The 18669-nt window shown below is 38.7% G+C and overlaps 1 protein-coding gene across 1 annotated transcript in view; it reads left to right on the forward strand.

Moving 5' to 3' along the window:
* The window catches only part of Nek1 (NIMA related kinase 1), a 139517-nt gene that overhangs the window by 109933 nt on the left and 10915 nt on the right, over positions 1-18669 (forward strand). The window contains exons 25-29 of the mRNA XM_036209437.1: positions 2058-2210; positions 4173-4337; positions 7996-8116; positions 9411-9499; positions 10523-10761. Of these exons, the coding sequence (XP_036065330.1) occupies positions 2058-2210; positions 4173-4337; positions 7996-8116; positions 9411-9499; positions 10523-10761 (767 nt within the window). The remainder of the gene's footprint in view (positions 1-2057; positions 2211-4172; positions 4338-7995; positions 8117-9410; positions 9500-10522; positions 10762-18669) is intronic.

Genomic DNA, 18669 nt, shown 5'->3' on the forward strand with positions numbered 1-18669 from the left:
TACTTTATGTATATTAGATACTAGCCATTCTATTCCCTTAGTCTCCGAGTTCCATCTCTCCAGCTCAGACTGGCCACAAGCTCAGCAGTTTCTATTCCCATGCTTTAAAGGGACTGATTGCTTAAAATAGGCATTCAGTTTTTCCATTTTCATTTGTTCCAGAAATTTTCTTTTCTGTTGTATTGCTTGCCCCCCCCTTTTTTAAATCAGGTATCAAATAACTTTAATTTCCAAGTCTTATTCCTGGTTTTTTTTTTTTGTTGTTGTTGTTGTTGTTTTGTTTTTTTTAAATCTATACTGTTTTAACCAGTTCCTCTATACTGTTCCTCCAGTGACTTTAGACTTTAGATAGCTCTGTATCAAAGGTTTTTTTGACATTAGTGCTTGAAACCCTAAGCTCTAAGCTGGCTGTTCTCACAGAAAAGTTGTTTCCAGATTCAAAACTTAATTCTCAGTTAACCACCTTTTTAAATTAAAAGTTTATTTTAAAGAACTTGCAAATGAAAACATCACATAGCGAAATTGTTAGACCCAAAGCCTGTACATCTCAACTAATTTCTACACAGTTAGAACAGCTATTTTAAAGGTATGGGACTTCACATTGGATGTTACACTTCACTTATCAGTTACATTTGTTTATACCTATCCACCAGAAAACATTTCATTACAAAGATTTGATTATATAAATTATTATACAAATTACAAACAAGCAGATTTATACCCTCTTCAACTGCGCATGTCTCTTCACCTTAGCCATGCTTCTGAAACTTAAGTCCCTCATGCTAATCTTGTCGATGGTACAAGACTGACTAGAACTTGCTTGATTTGCATGAGTTTTTGTAACTTATTCCCCTTTCTGCTACACCCTGAGTCCTAAGAAAGCATCTTTCTGGCAGTATCCTAGTCAAGGTTCTGTAGAGGTACAGAACCTATAGAGTGAATCTGAATTACAAGAGGGTTTGTTAGATTGGCGTACATGACACAATTAGGGTCTTTCAAAAATGGCCAGCTCACACCTGAGAGGCCAGAAATCCATCAGTAGCTGGTCATCCCATGAGGCTGGAGGCTTCAACAGTCCCAGTCTGACATGGAATGTCTGCAGGCTCTCTGGAGAAGGCATGTGTCTGCAGTTGGTATTGGATATAAAGAAGCTGGCTTCTGGAGTCCAGGAGAGTGCAGGAAAAGTAGCAGCAGCACCGGCAGAGGAGATGAGCTTGCCAAGAGAGCGGAGGCAAGCAGGCAGAAAGCCAAGCTTCGTGGGCCTCCTCCCATCGGCCTGTCACCAGAAGGTGCTGCCCACACTGAGGGTACATCTTCCCACTTCAAATAACCTTTCCAGGTGTGCCTCTGTCACCTGACTTTCAGCGGATTCCAGGTCCAGTTAAGTTAACAACCAAGATTAAACATCATAGTTTAAAAACAAACAAACAAACAAACAAAAACTTATGTAGGCTAAAATTATAAGACCATGTTAACATGCACCATGTAATGTATCGTATGTATTACTCTTAAGCATATTAATCTTATTTTTATTTATTTTATTTTATGCGTATGGGTGTTTGGCCTGGATGTATAGTATGTCTGTGCATCAGTTGGTAGCTGGTGTCTGCAGAGGCTGGAAGAGGACATCAAATCTGCTGACATTGGAGTTATGGATGTTTGTGAACTACCCTGTGGGTGCTAGGAAGTGAACCTGGGTCCTCTGGATGGGCAACTAGTGCTCTTAATCACTGAGCCATGTCCCTATGTTTTATTACCAAATATTCTGATGACTCAACTCTAATATTTTTGCTTTTCTACATTTTATTTAAATTATTTATCCAGAATTATTTATAAAAAGGAAGTATTAGTTGTCTGCTTATGATATGAGCTCAAATACAGGCAGAGTTTTCTTAGACTATTTTCTAGCTTTTAGCCTGTATGTATATTTGTCTTGTGATTTATTTTTATATTAGCTTTTAGCATGAAATGGTTGGTTGGATAATAGAAACTGAATCTACCAAACAATGAATTATTCCATCTTTGAGAATTATTTCTCTGTGTTTCTTTCCTCACAGAACATACTGTGGGAGAGGTGATTAAGTTAGATTCTAATGGCTCTCCAAGAAAAGTGTGGGGGAAAAGCCCTACAGATTCTGTGCTGAAGATACTGGGAGAAGCTGAGCTCCAGCTCCAGACAGAAGTACTAGAGAACACAGCCTTTGAAAGTGGTAAGCACAGAAATCGTACTACTAAAATGGGTGTGCAAAGGTGTCTCCATTTTCTGGTGTGGAATTATTTTACCTTCTGGGGTTGGCTGTTCTAAATGGGAATGAGTTCTAACCTCATCAGACCTGGATGAAATCTAAAGAGTAGGAAATTGGGATGAGGGAGCTGCACAAGTTCAAGCAGGTTTTCTGTGAGGGAAAATGGTGAAACAATTTATTAAGATGCATGGTGTATCTTTGAAGAGATTTAGGAATTAAATTGAGTAGAAGAAATGTAAGTATGTGTAACATCATTCTGGGACTGGGAAGCAGTGCTGGCCCAAGACAGGAAGGATTCTGGATCTCTGAACCTTAGGTGTTTGAGCGTTCTAGCAGCCCCCGAGGAAGAGCAACTGTGTACCGGAAGCCTTCCCACTGGACAGCTTGTTCACAAGACAGGGAGTGGATGGGACTGTGTCCAGACACGAGCAGTGCCTAGGCATGTGTGTTCCATTTGCATTCTTTTCTCTCTGTGGATCCTCGGGTTAGTGTAAGCTCCTGTCTAACACACAGGAAAAGCTGACTGAGGACATGAGGACATTGACATGTAGTGTCAGCTAGATGCGGAGAAATAGACTGTGAAAAGAGCCTGTGCACATTACTAACAGGCAAGAGGAGTTGCTAGTTCTTACTAAGGGTGAACAGTGTCCTCTCTGACTTCCCATTTCAAGGTCTTACCACTTTCACATCGCCACACTCAGAAACGAGTACCTTCAGAGGATACTTCAACCATCTGTATCTAAACCATAAAAAAGAAGTAATGAGTTGAGACAGAGGTCACTTGACAATGGTTTCTATTTTTCTCCAATCATGTCAACCAAACGTGAGGAAATTGAGTGTATTTAGGGTTTTCCACTTGAGTACAATGAAGTGAGTCCAATGAGCTGAGGGTGTATGCAAAGGAATAATTCTAATGATGACTTTTAGGAGGATGTAAGTGGGATGGAGAAAGTGTGGCAGGGTCAGTCATTAAACGTACTTGCAAAATCATACTTTTTTGAGATTATAATTACAATATTTCCCTCTCCCTGTTTTTCTCCCTCCAAGCCTTCCCAATATACCCTCCCCTTTTTCCTCCAAATCCATGAAAAATCCAATTTTTACAAAGCTAGAATAGGGCCAGGTAAGATGGTCCATGCCTTTAATTCCAGCACTCCCTGAGTTCAAGGCCAGCCTGGTCTGCATAGGGAATTCCAGGCCATCAAGGGCTACATAGTGAGACCTAGTCTCAAAAAAGCTATAGTAGAGGGAGATGAGTAAAAACAGCACTAAAAATTAGAGATGGGACTTCCTACAATTGGAGTTTTTGAGGAGCTATAATTTATAAGGTCTCTAATATATGACTTATTGAAAAGCTGAGTTAATGATGAAATTCAGTGAACTGAGAGGTCTATATATTAGCAGGATTATTTATTGTATATATAAAATCATCTACCTATGATAAACTTGATTTGGGGGGGTTAGTTCACTGGCTGGTAAAATGTCCAACACAGGAATGATGACAGCAGATAACCAGTCAGTTCTATAAATCCATAAATCTGTTCTTTCCTGGAAACAGCTTCAGTGTGTAGAGTTTGTAGTAAATTAGAAGTAAATATTATATGGAAAACTACATGTGAAAAACAAAGCTATATGAAAAACAAATAATTGAAAAAGTTGGTTAATAATTTTAAAAATTTGATTCTGATACAGGTGTGTTAATTTTTCTCCCAAAGGAAAAGAAGGCAAATTGTGTTAACCACCCTGGAAGTCACTATGAAATGAAATTGGGCTGTCACATTATCTTAACTCATTTATTACTTTTTAGTGTGTAAGAGAGCGTCACCAGTAACCACCTGCTGCAATAGGTTTTTGTTTTTCTCTGTCATTGCAAGTAACTTCAAAACCCTTTGAGAAGAGTAGACTTTTCATTGTTTTGTTTTACAGAGATTCATCCTGAAGGGGAAAACTACAACCCCTTACTCACTGGAGAAGAGAAACCAGAATGTATTTCAAAAGAAATAAACCCATCAGCTACTGTTGATTCTATTGAAACAAAAAGCCCAAAGTTTAGTGAGATGCCTCCACCAGTGTTGGACGGAAATGTGGAAGGTATGTTGGAATGCATTCAAATGAGCTCAATTTTGTTTAATACTGAAATCGTCAAAGAAATCATCAAAATGTATATGTGTGTTTGAGTAATTCATCTCAAATTAGGCTTGCTGTTTTTAGTAACTGTCTTTTTTTTTTTTTTTCTTCCCGTTTTGGTTTCAAGACCACGAGTTTTCAAGGGTTTCGTTACGTGGGTCAGGCTGATCTCCTAGGACTCAGAGGCCCGCTCTTGCTGCTGCTGTTCTAGAGCTACAGGCTCATAGAATCGTGCGCACTAGTGACTGGCCATTCTAGTCTGTTGCTTTATGGATCAGGGATTGAGTCAAGACTGGGTTTGTGATTTTCCTAATGCATCGTGTCTTTGCCTAAGAGACCAGGTGCTGTTATACTCAGCTGTCAGTGAGACTACCTGATGGCTTTTCTGCCACCTTGGAAGGTACACCTCAAAGGCTGAGTGAGATAGTCCCCTCTCCCCCATTAAGGAGCCTGTCCTAGTCTATATTCTTCCTGCCTTTTAAAAAAGCTTTTATTACTTTATGGACATAGGTGTTTTTGCCTGCATGAGTGTCTGGTGCCTGCTAAGCCAGAAGACAGTGATGCAACTGAAGTTTGAGATGGTTGTGAGTCACCTCGTGGGTGCTGGGAACGGACCTGGGTCCTTGGGAAAACAACCAGTGCTCTGAACTGTGGCGCCATCTCTCCAGCACTGGTTTTTCTGTCTTATGTGACTCATGCTCTGGTGGAGGTTCTGAGGTGAGGGAAGTAGGATTCAGCTCAGAGAGGGAAGGGTTTTAAAGAATCCACAGCCACCTCGGGTGCTATGGTAAAAGCTGTGTGTGTTGTTTCAAGTTAACCAGAGAACTGAACTGGGACCCTTAGCACTTCTATTGGTCAGAGCTGTCACAAACCCAGAGTCAGTTCAAGGTAAAAAACTAGGCCTGCCTCTCAAAGGGAAGAGTGTTAAAGAATCTGCAACCATCTTTAACCCACCAGTTTGCTCCGTAACTAAAAATTAACTATATTCCTTTCACATACAGATTGACATTTTAGTCTCAAAAACTTGCTATGGAGCTTTACTGAGCTAAATAAACTTCTTTCATGATGCTTTGACTTCCAGATACCAACCAGGGGCTGCCAATTTTCTTAAAACAGTCAGCCATGAGCTGGAATAGCATCACTTCCATTGTATTTTTTTAGCGAAGGTTGACAGTGCCTTCTGGATAACAAGAATATCAGACTGTAGCATGCAACCATGTTCAGCACAGTATAAGAATTGTATTCACTAAAAGCATGGTTAGTAGTGGCTGTTACAAAATAATGTCTGTGTTCCTCAAAAGATGTATATATTGAAAGTTAATCCCCTGTGTGTTGGTATTGGAAGTAATTAAGTGAGTTTTTGTTTGTTTGTTTGTTTTTGTTGTTTTTTTGTTTGTTTGTTTGTTTGTTTGTTTGAGACAGGGTTTCTCTGTGTAGCTTTGTGCCTTTCCTGGATCTTGCTCTGTAGACCAGGCTGGCCTCGAACTCACAAAGATCCACCAGGCTCTGCCTCCCGAGTGCTGGGATTAAAGGTGTGTGCCACTACCACCCAGCAGTATTGGAAGCAATTAAGTTTTGAATTACAGTGAAGCCTCCTGAATGGCATTAACATCCTTCTAAGAAGAGGCTGGAGAGCTAGCCTTTTGTTTTCATGCCATGCTAGAAATACGGGAAGAAAAAGGCTGCCAGTGTACCTGATGCTAGATTCTCTGACCTCTGGAACAAAGGGAATAAATTTCTGTTCAAATATTTATTATTGTAGCCTAAACAAGACAGCATGTTGTGCCCTTCTTAAAAATTAAGAGTAGAAAATTTATTAAGAAGTAATATAAGCTAGTAGGATGTGCATGCATATAGTGGAGACTGTATAGCCTAGTTTGGAGGTTGGCAAACTTCACTTTTCCTGCAAAGAGTTGTAGAGTACTTATTTTAGGCTTTGTGAAAAGCATGGTCACAATTTGAGTTTATAGGATGGAATACGTTGGTTTGAATACAGCTGAAGATCACTAGGGAATTGTTAGATCTCTGACCTGCCCCTTTAAGAAGCTGATCTCTGTAAGCAGTCCAGCCCACAGCCTGAAGAAACCAGGACTTGCTCCTCTGCAGTTCTTTCTCTGGGACAGAGAATTAAGAAGCCATCTGTGCTATGGTTTTACCACCCCTGATTTATAGTGCTGCACTCGTATCTGGCTTCTCTGTGCTCCCTGTCAGTGGGCTATGTTGAACAAAAAATCATGTGTTGTGGAGCTTCACACCAGCCCCTGAAAGGATATAAAAGTCATATATTTTCCTTTGTTTGGAGGATTTCCCCAAAGTTGACCCCCACCTGCCATCCTGTCCATGACAGCTGTCTGCCTCTTACTTTAAGCTGCACCTCTTACTGAAACTGCTTTCTAGGTTCTACAGGGAAAGCTTGCCTCCATAAGACCACCTTCCTGTTGTCTGATAGAAGGTGCTGTTCCTTTTTAATACTTCCCTACCTCAAAGCACGCTCGTGTTTCTCATTATCTTGAGGCCTTCTCTCCCAATACAACTCATCCCAAAGGAAGAGTGGTATAGGCTTCTTTCTAGAAACAACCAACCCATTTGCCACCTCCTCTTTCCCATTTAACAAGAATAAAATTACAGATTAAAAAATGAAATAAAAAAGGTTCTTCCTCCTTAGCATTTACCTTGTATGAATGGCCCAAACATTCATGTGAGTAACATAAAAATTATTAGAATTTGTATGTCTCTTGTCTTTCACAATGGGACAAATCATTAGAAATTTGAAAGTAGACAAGGAAAGCATGTCTGAATTCCATGAAAAAGTGGACATAGGGTTGAATTAAGTAAGATAGTATATGATCTCAGACAGGAACAAGAGACGCCTCAATGGGGCTGGAGAGAGGGCTCAGCAGTTAAGCACTTGCTGCACAGCCATGCAGCCACACAACATGTCTGCCATCCTGCAAGCACTCCTGACTTCACCTCTGAGGGATCTGGCTCTCCTCTAGCCTCTGTGCACATATTCACACATACACCTTGCATATATGCATCCACTCATGCAGACGTATACATGCACATATAAATAAATAAGCAACTAAGTAAATAGAATCACTTTAAAGACTGCCAGAGAAACGGAGATAGTTCCCTAGCTACTAATTATTTGAGAGTATAGGCAAATTGATTTAGCATACTCCAGTTCTTCTCAAGGCTGTTGTGAAAGTCCAGGTAATTGTGTTGGTTTTCTTTTGTGGTTGTTGGAAAATAGATTTTAAAGATTGAAGTTTCCTTACTATTCATTAATAATACAGGCTATTTTCCCATACTTGTAACAACAGGTATCTTTATTCTTTAGTTTTTATACCTTCAAGTATAATTACTATAATTTTAATAAGACATATTTTATATAATGATGAGGAGTATTGTGCACAGTACACAGTATTTGTTTTAACAAAAAGGTGAAAGGACTAGTCTTTCATTTCAGAAATGACTATGGTATAGAACTAGAACAAAAAGCTTAAAACAGTTGGTTTTTATATAATTAGCATTAGTTAAACTAATTGCAGTGACAACATATAGTTCACTCAGTCCGTTCTTGGCAAACTTTCCTCTGACATCTCCTGATTTTGCTTTGAAGATCCTGATGATTTGGAAACGGAAATTCTACAAGAGCCAAGTAGCACAAACCCAGATGGGAGTTTGTCACGTGTGGTTAATGACGTGTGGATTAGTGAGAAAGAAGCAGCTAAGGAGACTGAGTATGTTGTCCTTTCCTTTTCAAAGCCAAGTCCTTTAGAAGCTCTTTAGTAAGTAGTGCTGGAATAAACTAACACTGTAGTTTAATAACTTCATATTGTAATACCCTAGAAAGGAATTTAGGTATTTCATGGGTAAGAAATAAAAAACTATATGAAGATAAACAATAAATGTCTTGCCAGCCTATATTTCCATCCCACCAATTTCCGATCTTTCTCTGCAGATAATTTTTAGTATGTATAAGCAAAATACAGTCTTCATCCCATTCCAAATACAGTTGCTAATATATACAATGCTTCCTACCTTTTCATTTTTTTAAAAAATTTTGTGTGTCTTTGCAAGTGTATGCTTACATGAGTGTAGACAAGTACTATATGGAGGCAAGAAGGCACATCAGGTCCTGTGGAGTTGGACCTCTAGTATTTATGAGCTGATCCGTGTGTGTGTGTGTGTGTGTGTGTGTGTGCGCGCGCGCGCGCGCGTGCACGCACTAGGATCCAAACTCTGGTCCTCATGGAAGAGCAACAAGCACTCTTAGCCACTGAGCCGTCTCTTTGTGCTCACTTTGTCTTTATAAAAGTCAGTGATCTTGGGGCCAGAGAGATGGCTCTGCAGTTAAAGAGGGCTTACTGTTCTTGCAGAAGACCTGGGTTTGGTTCCCAGCACACACATGCCAACTCATAGACCCTGTAACTCTAGTTTTAGGGCATCTGATGCCCTCTTCTGCCCTTCAAGGACTTTTATGCACATGTGAAGCACATACATACACTCAGGCACACATACACATACATACATATAAAATAAATACTTTTTAAAAAGTTTGTAGTCTGGGAAATTTTCTCACATTAATACATGAAAGTTCTCTATCCTATATTCTATTATATGGATATAAGACAACTCAATAACCTACTTCTTGATAACTATTTATTAATACTATATGTTATGATGCTATAATGAGTAATATTTTACATAAATATTTTTGCAAAAGTAGGTGTGTATGTTTTGAAAGAGGTGTAATTTTTAGATAAATTATAATTTAGTCATTCTTCAGCGATTTGACCAATAAACTTTCTGAATGAATGAGTGGTCATTAACTAATGATTAATAATTGGGTGAGAAGTAGAAAACATACTGTTCTTACAAGAGAAAGGATTATATGAAAATTAGAAAAATATGTGGACAAGGGAGTTCAGGATGCTAGTAGATGTGAGTTTCATTTTCTTTGCATAAGGGGACTTTTCTTTGTAATGAACTGTGGCATTTGTTTGTTTTGTTGGGTTTACCTGTCTGTGGCAGGTTGGAAGATAACATTGCCATGCAGCAGAGTAAAGTTTGTGAAGATAGAATTGGCGGGAACATGGACCAATCTTGTGAAGATCATATAGGTAAGCTCCACTGTATTAGTCGACTTCTCTCTGAAAGGCTTCTTAACACTAACCTGTCTAATTTGGGCACCATATTTAAGAGCAATTTTTTTTTGCTTGTTTTTGGTTTTGTTTGTTTTTCGAGACAGGGTTTCTCTGTGTAGCTTTGGAGGCTGTCCTGGATCTCACTTTGTAGCCCAGGCTGGCCTTGAACTCACAGAGATCCACCTGCCTCTGCCTCCTTAGTGCTAGGATTACAGGTGTGCGCCACCACCACCCAGCCGAGCATTTCTTATAAGAAATAGGCCTAGAGAACAGGAACCTGTAATAGCCAGTCCAGTATTGTGGTAATATAAGCAGTTAACTTTGCAGTTATATTGTTGAAAATGAAAAGACTTATTGCTAAAACAAAACCAGTATACTAAGGGCACTGAATAAACTGGTTTCTTTTTAAAATACAATTGGTTAAAATATAAGACAATATAAACAATTTATTTTATAGAGACAAACTGAAAAATTGATTTTCTAAACTATATTTTTTATGTTTCTTTAAATTTCTATATTTTAAAACTTCCAATATAATGAAAATATATATTAAATTAAATCATTAAAATAAACATTCTATCCCCTTAAAAGTTATTTATAAGGTAGTGTACAGTATGCTTATATGTATACCTTGATTTTGTTTTCCTGGTATGAATTTTTTTATGGAATTCATTTTTTAATTAAAAAATATTGTATATGTCTGAGTGTTTTGCCTGCATATAAATAATATTTGTTCCACATGTCGTCTTGGTACCTACAGAAGCCAGAAGAGCATGTCAGATTCTCTGGAACTGTAGTTACTTGGTTATGAGCTGCTATGTGTGTCCTGGGTGCCAAACCCAGGTCCCCTGCAAGAACAGCAAGTGCTTTTAACACTAAGCCTTCTCTCCGGCCCGTTGGGTGGGATTTGTGTTAAATATTTTATGATACTTGTTGACATTTTCAGAATTTTAAGTGCTATTATATAGATTTATGATATGATCTCTTTCTATTCCACAGAACCTGCAGTAGATGATTCTCAGCAGTCTGGATGTGATGTAGAGAAGTCAGTACAACCAGAACCGTTTTTCCAGAAAGTGGTTCAATCTGAGCACATGAGCTCAGTTCAGCCAATTCATTGTTCCCCAGAAGAATCAACTTCACTTCGATCTCGCTCTGATTCACCACCAAAAACTAGAGCCAAGAATTCCTTACTGATTGGGCTTTCGACAGGTCTGTTTGATGCAAACAACCCAAAGGTAAGTGTGGTCTCGGGTGGATAGTGCACTCTCCACTGGTATCATGGCTTGGTTGCCCGTGCTGGGTTTTCATAGATTCAAAATCCAGACACGTACACACACACACACACACACACACACACACATACACACACACACACACACACACACATACACACACACACACACACACACACATACACACACACACACACACACACACACACACACACTCACAAGCAGCAAAAAGCCCCTATTTTATTGGCTAGGGTTCTTTTTAGTGGCACTAACAAACAGCTATGGAGCTATGGTTGCTCTCCCACTATTATAATTTACTTAAAAGTATCTCTTTAATGAAAAATTAATAGATTTGTTTAATTCCTATTTTTATATCTGTGAAATGAATATTTTTATCTATTTGCTCCTATATCTAATTGAATTGCTAGAATTCTTTAATCTTTAACTGTTTCAAAATAAATCATTTTTGTTTTTCAATTTAATTTTCTAGCTGAATGTGCTTTTATTGGTGAAGTATTTATGTTTCTCTTAAACTTGGAAATGTTCAATTTTGTTGCTTACTCTAAATAGCAGACATTAGAAGATGTAAACTGCCGAAACAGATTTACAGCCTTGAGCATTAACTACAAAGGCATTACTGGACAGATGAGCACTATCGTATTATTTATGTACTTTGTGTGTGCATTTGTGCACATGTGTACGTGTGCATGGAGGGCAGTAGTCAAGCTCAGGGGATGTTCCTCGGGCTTTGTGCTGCACTTCGTGTTTTGAGACAGTGTTTCTGGTTGACCTGGAGCTTCCTGATTAAGCTAGCCTGGCTCACCACCAAGCCCAGGGATCTTCCTGTCTCTGTCTCCCCAGCACTGAGATCACAAGCACACTTCACCATGCTAAGCTTTTTACATGAGTACGGGGGTCAAACTCAAGTCCTCACGTTTGCATGGTAGGCACTTTACCAACTGAACCATTTCCCTAACCCACCATGTGCTTTCTACATAGCTGTCATTAGCCTGAGCTTCTGAACTTATTAGCTGCTAGGTTCATAGTCACATTGTGTGATGCTTTGGAGTATAGGTTTCCTCTTAAAACCTCAGTTGAGCTTCAAGACTCCTGTTGAAGTACTTGCTCTGGGAGATTTTAGCCATAATGCAGATTTCATGTAGATTTCTATGAGAGAAGAGACAGGAAGGAAAACAGAAGCATAGCCATTTCAGATAAGAACAAAAGTTTTCACGCCTATTCTGAGATCAGCAAAGTCATCAGAGTCATCACTGGGCTAGTGTGGTAAACAGTCGGATTCATAATGGTAGTCAAAACTTCATAACTGAATCATAAAGATAAAAATGATAAGTAATCCATTAAATTAAAATGGTATGATCTAACTTATTATAAAGATTGTTGCTGCTGAATCAGGTCTTTTGGGATTAAGTTAAATTACTTCTCCTTTTTCTAACAGTACCCTCTTACCCACTTCCCTTCTCAAGGGCTTTGCTCCATTGCTTTTCTGCTCTAGCCCAAGTCATCTTCCTCTGTAGTGGATCATGTCTTCAATGTTATCATAAAATGCAAGCCTGGCTTGACCACATGTCCTTTTTACTTACCATCTGTTTCTCTGCTCTTTTTCATGTCTCCACATCCTAAATATGTTGTAGTCTCTACACATGCATTCATGTCAAGTACATTCTGTATGGCTTTCGACCATTCTTCCACTAGACTGCTCTTGTCAAGATGGCAGTTGGTAGTATATTGCCGTTTCCTGAACCCGTTCTCTCCTTTCTCCATGCTGCTACTTTTCAGAAAAAAATGTTCCTGCGCTTTGCTTGACATCATGCTCTCCAAGTTTCTCTATGAACTGTTAATGACTCTTGCAGTCTCCTTTGGTACTAGCTCCTATGCTACAAATCTCTGTTTTTTAAAGTGTATTCTTCAGCTGTCAAGTGAAATAAATGTTCTGTGTCAATTAAATCAAATAAGTTGGTAGTGTTGTTCAAGGCTCCTATATCTTCACTGATTTTTTTTGTATCCTTGAGCTGTCAATTGCTAAACGAAGGTTGAAATTTTTACCCATACTTGTACTATTTCCTCTCGATTGTGTCAATTTTTTATTCTATGTATTGTAGAGTTCTGCTATTGAGTGAATAAAAATCTAGTATTGTTTTGTCTTCTGGATGAATTGATATGTTTCTGTTATGACATGTCCTTTGATAGTGATATGTAAGACTTCAAAGCTTTGCCAGTTTTCTTTGTACTTATTTATAAGTACTCAGAAAGAATGGTGAAATTGCCATTCAGTTACATTTAAATTAAGAATTCTTATGGCTTCTTAAACCCACTTAATCATACTGATATCTTTGTCAGTATGAAGTGAATCTTGTTATCTCTAGTCATCTCCTGATCTGAAGTCTACATTGTCTGGTTTTAATACAGTCATTTCCTGTTTCTTATGTTTAGCTTTTGTACTGTATATAAATGTTTATTTACATCCTTTACTACTTTCATTTGATATTTAAAGTAGATTTTTTTACAATTAGTAAGAATCCAGTTTTGCTTTTTAAAAATATTTATGCGTGTGTATGTGCGTGAATATTTGTGTGACTGCACATGTGGAGGCCAAAGGACCAAGTGCTTCCCTTACATGATTCCACTCTTTTGGTACTTCTGTGGGCGAGAACCCATTACTATCCCTATTTTACATACGAGAAACTAAGGCCCTTAAATTATACAACTCTAAGACTTTAGCTAGAATACCAAGTCAGCAGTCTGACTCCTTCATATTTTAATATGAGCACATATGTGTATGTGTGCATTTTTATTATATCCTTGTGTGTGGGTAGACATACATGTGTGCCTTGTGCAAAGTGGAAGTAAGAGGAGAACTTAAAGAGTGGTTTGTTCTTTCTCCCTCCTGGGTCCTGGAGACTGAACTCGGGTTGTCCGGTTTGGTGGTAACCACGGACACTCATTGACTCATCTCATTGGCTCCTATGTATACTTTTTTTTTTGAAGCTGAGGATCAAACCCAGGGCCTTGTGCTTGCTAGGCAAGCGCTCTACCACTGAGCTAAATCCCCAACCCTGTGTATACTTTTTTAAAGGGAAGGATTATTTATCTTGACTCATGGTTTCAGTCCACTATGGCAGGGAGGGCCTTATGTCTGCTGTTCACCCACTGACTATTTATCAAATATTTATCATTCATTATATTCTAAGCCATGGGCTATAAATATGAAGAGTGTGTGTGTGTGTGTGTGTGTGTGTGTGTGTGTGTGTGTAAATTTGTAAATAAGGTTCTTAACTTGGACGGGATAATATTCTAGTGGAAGATAAAAAATAAGTAAGATGAGTTGTATGAATTATAAAATAAATGAAAAGGTAACTTTGGATGTTAAATTACTGTACTCAAGGTCAAAGGACCTTCCTGTAATTCTCACCCTCCTGGCACTAGCTGTGTGCCCAGTAGGAATGAGATGCCGTCACGTTACGGAGAGGGTGAGGAGGTTACAGGAACTCTGAGCAGTTGCAGGAATCTCTATGGCAGTGAGTGTGCACTGTTAGCTTCGTTTACTTCTGTGACCTCGGAGGGCATTCCTGAAGGTAATAATATACAGTTTTCAAAGCTCCGAGGAAGACTATTGACATTTCTACCGTAAAGAAGGGGCAAATTTTTGAGGAAGCAGGTTATATTTAACCTGATTTAAACATTATACAGTATCTGCAGTCAAAACATTACACATGGTACCTGTTAATATGTATAATCTTTATGTTTTTATGTGTCAATAGAATCAGTTTAAGAAAAATAGAACTAGTTACAAATAATCTGAAAAAATAAAATGAAATACATTCTTGATTGTGCTTCGTCTTTGAATATTCAATACATACAAAAATTAGTTTCTGAAAGGCATTATTATAAAACTATTAAGAATATACTGAGAATATTCCCATCTAGGAATTTATTCACCTGTGATAGTTACTTATGCAAGATCTGTCATACAGAAAGATTTGTCTTCAGTTTATGCTAGTGTTCCTTTGAGGCCTCACCTTGCTTTGTGCACAGTGTGAAAATTTCTCCAGAAAACTTTATGTATTTAGCTTAAGACTGCTGTTGCAGGTGTTGTCTGCCACATCCGCCTAAACTAAGGTTCCTAAACTAAGTTAAGTAAATCATTAGCATGAAGTCAGTCAATGCATATCGAGCTGTAGTGTATGCTAGGTACTGTGTTTATAGTAATGATACAATGTTTGTAGCCAGGAGAGGGAGTAAATTATTGAAAAACATTTGTAATAATTCCTATAATGGAGAAATGAAAATGGGTAGTGTTCCAGTAAAGAAGAAATGTTTAAGTCTACATCAGGGTTAGGAAAGGAAGGTTTCTGGTGCAGAAGTTTTGAAAGGTCTGGGCCTTCAAAAACATTTAAAGCAAAACAAGTTGGCATGGAGCAGTACCATGTGACTGAGGTAGTGGGGCCTCTGAAGGAGGTGAGGCTGGAGCAAAGACTCACCAGGTAAGAACACTAGCTCTCTTCCCTGGTTTGATTCCCAGAACCCACGTGGTAGCTCACTGTCTGGAGCTGCAGTCGCAGGGAATCCAGTGCTCTCTTCTGACCTTTGTAGGGACTGTAGGCATGTGGTACAAGGACAGACAGATGTACAGACAAACACTCACACTTTAAAACAACAGCAAAACAGCCTTTGTTAAAACCTCAAAGTGTGGAGACAGAAGGATACCAGTCATTCTTGTTCCTAATCAATAGTTTTAAAATGTGTGGCTTTGTCAGAGCTTTTACGGGAGAGAGTGTTGTTTGGGGTTTTGGTGTGGGAGGGGATTTGTTTTGTTTCCACATCAGGAACACAGGGTTTGAAGAGATCATAGTATTTGTTGGCCAGGATTATCCCTGTCTCCTTGCCTGGTTCCTGTCCTCTGCTGCTCAGCTTCCTTAGATATTTCTTCAGAGGCCTGAGACTCAGGAAATTGTACTAAGGACTTCATTTAATGTTCTTTAAATAGGTCCTGTTGCGAAACCAAATGCAGTACTAGTTAACTGAACTGTACGCACGGTTAGGCACCCACACAGACAGTGGTTAGTGGGTTAGTTGATGATTGTAAAACAGGCAATGAGAGGAATGCCCATCAGTGGGGATGTAAGTGATGGCCTGAAACCGGCATAAGTCCTGGAAGTCTGTTCTCCTTCTACACTACTTATACAATGCTTCAGACAAGTTGAAGATTATGCTCAAATACATAAATTATGTTTAAGACTGTGCATTATACACCAGAAAGCCATTAGCAACTATTACAATAGTCATTAACGTTAATTAAATAAAAGATTCATCTATGTCATAGTCAAGGTGAAATGACAGTTATGAACCATGCCGTATTTCTGAGGCTAGAAAATATGAGTTGTTCAGAAGAAGGCGTTTCTTGTTTTTTTCTCTGGAAACGATTTCTCTTGTGGAGGTTTCTTTGTGCAGTGTCTTACTTTCTACCCAGCATGGCCTCAAGCTTTCCACACTTCTCTGTCTATGCCTGCCAAGTATGTGTGTACACCACCACACCCAGCTGGCTCCTTTAGGTTTGGTAATAAGTGATGACTTAAAGTCTGTTTCTTCTGCAAACAGAGAAGCAGATTTCCTAAGGGAATTAAATGCAATGGTTTGGTTTTTAAAAAACAAAACAAAACAAAACAAAAAACATGGGCATAACAGTAAGTGGATTCTCAACAGTAAATTTCAAAGAGTTTAAATAAAATAAAGTTGTGGTTTTCTCACAATCTTCCTTTTACAAGTTACAGAATCTGGATTACCAGAGGAACAAACCCCTTGCCTTTGTAACAGCCCATTTTGCAGTGTGGCTCACAACAGTGGTTACTCTGTGTGGTCCTGCAAGGGAATGAGTATATATATATGGTTGGTTGACAGAAGGTCTGTGTAACTTAGATAGCAAGTGAGGAAATGACACAGTTAATAACGATGATAGAAATTGACTAACTTCACCAAGACTCTAGCCTGGACAAGTGACTAGTCACTTGGTTGAAGGTGGAGGAATTTCTAGTCATACTTCTTTATAGAAGGGTTTTGTCATTTGCCAGTGATTGATTGTGTTCTAACAATAGAGTGAGTATTCATTCTAAAAAAATTTTTGAACAAGCATGATATGGAATATTAGAGTCTGGCCTCACTACTACTTTAGTATGTCTGGACAGAGTTTAGGAAGATGGACGTTTGGTGTGCACAGTTGACCTGGCTGTTTCCTGGGGTGTTTGAATCACTTTATGCCTTCGCCTCTACTGTTAGAAGTACTAGCAGTGCTCTCAAAGACCATCAGTCATGAGTCCCGATGCTTTCCCTTTATGATTAACTGCTACTATGAATACTTGGCCAAATACAATTGTAAATACTAAAAGACAACTAGATAGCATCAGTAGGTAGCCTCCAGTTAAACCGTGAAGAGACTGACAGTGCAGTGTTTTGTTTTCTTTGTTCTCTAACAGAATGAAGTACCAAATTGCTATCTTGCCCATGCCTAGTTAGTGGGGGAAGACCATATTTTTGGAGTAATATGGAGTACTCTTAATTTTCTCTTGTTACTAGAACATTCTAACTCACGAAAATTCAAGCAAATATAGATTTAGGATTAGAAAACAGCCACTCACTCTTCCCACTTATCTCTTGAGAGGTAATTCAGCCGCCTTTGATTTTATAAAGATGACTAATAAATGTATAATATCAATTGTCCATATAGGATAGTCAACTTGGCTAACCATGTGTACAGTGTCCTCAATATTGTCCCAGCGGTTTTAGCATAATAGTCCCATGTTCATAATCACCCAGGCAATACTGTTGTCACCCCGTCATACACAGAAGCCACTTGTCCACAGTCACATAGTAGATCCCTATAGCCATTAGGTAGTACCAAAGACCTGCTTTCATTTTGCAGCAATGCCAACATATACTTAGAGAGGAAAACCTAAACTTTGTATTTGTAATGACGGTTAAGGAAAATTATTGGTGTATTTCTTCCCGTGAATTTTCTAAAATATTAGTGTTTTCAGGGTTAATTCATTCCATGAAAACTAAAGGAATGCAAGGAACTAAAGACAACTGTGTCTTAACTCTTCAAATTTTCAGCCTTAAGATGGCCTAAGGGGTGGGGGCGAGGTGGGGGGAGATGGCCTAAGAGTCAGTCAGATGACAACCACAGCGTCATTTCTGTTTCTAGCACAGCCAGCTAGGAAGTCTGACTGATTCTGCCGCAGTACCCAGCCCCTTGAGTCAGCCTTGGAGTGGGCAGCATGAGCTTTCTGACCCATGGGAGCTTCATCCCTGTTTTTTCCCTGAGTACATGCCAATCCTTTTACTTTGGGATCCATCTTAAATAATAGATGTTATCTTGTTTTTCTAATACAGTGAGCAGTTAGTTGTAAAAGCTGTTTTGAGGGAATAGTGTTGAAGTATTTATGGTAGTAATCAGACTGAACAAAATGTGCCCATAATGAACAACTTCATAGTGTAACTAGAGGATTGCTAATTCATACTTTATATTAAGACCTGTAAAGATTAAGAGAATTCTTTGATGTAGCACTTGATGTGAAGTTACTAATAGGACTAGCACCTAATTCATTCACTGTTTCATATGGTTCCCTTATTTTGAGGAGAAAAAAAGTTAATACTAAAAAGGAAAGGAAACACTGTTTCTGAAATGTAAGGTTCCCTGAAGCATTGCTCTTGTTTGAATTTATAACAGTGCCAGATACTCCCTGGTATGAAGAGTTGAGGGGAAACCCATACCTGAAGTAAGCTCTCAAGCAAGGCTATGGATTGCCTGGATTTTGAGGATTGCTTTCAGTTGGTGCTAAGACAATAAAATGTACTTTAAGCAATATGAAAAACCAGAGGAATCAAAACCAAGAAATG

Source organism: Onychomys torridus, chromosome 17 (assembly GCF_903995425.1).
Source record: "Onychomys torridus chromosome 17, mOncTor1.1, whole genome shotgun sequence".
NCBI lineage: Eukaryota > Metazoa > Chordata > Mammalia > Rodentia > Cricetidae > Onychomys > Onychomys torridus.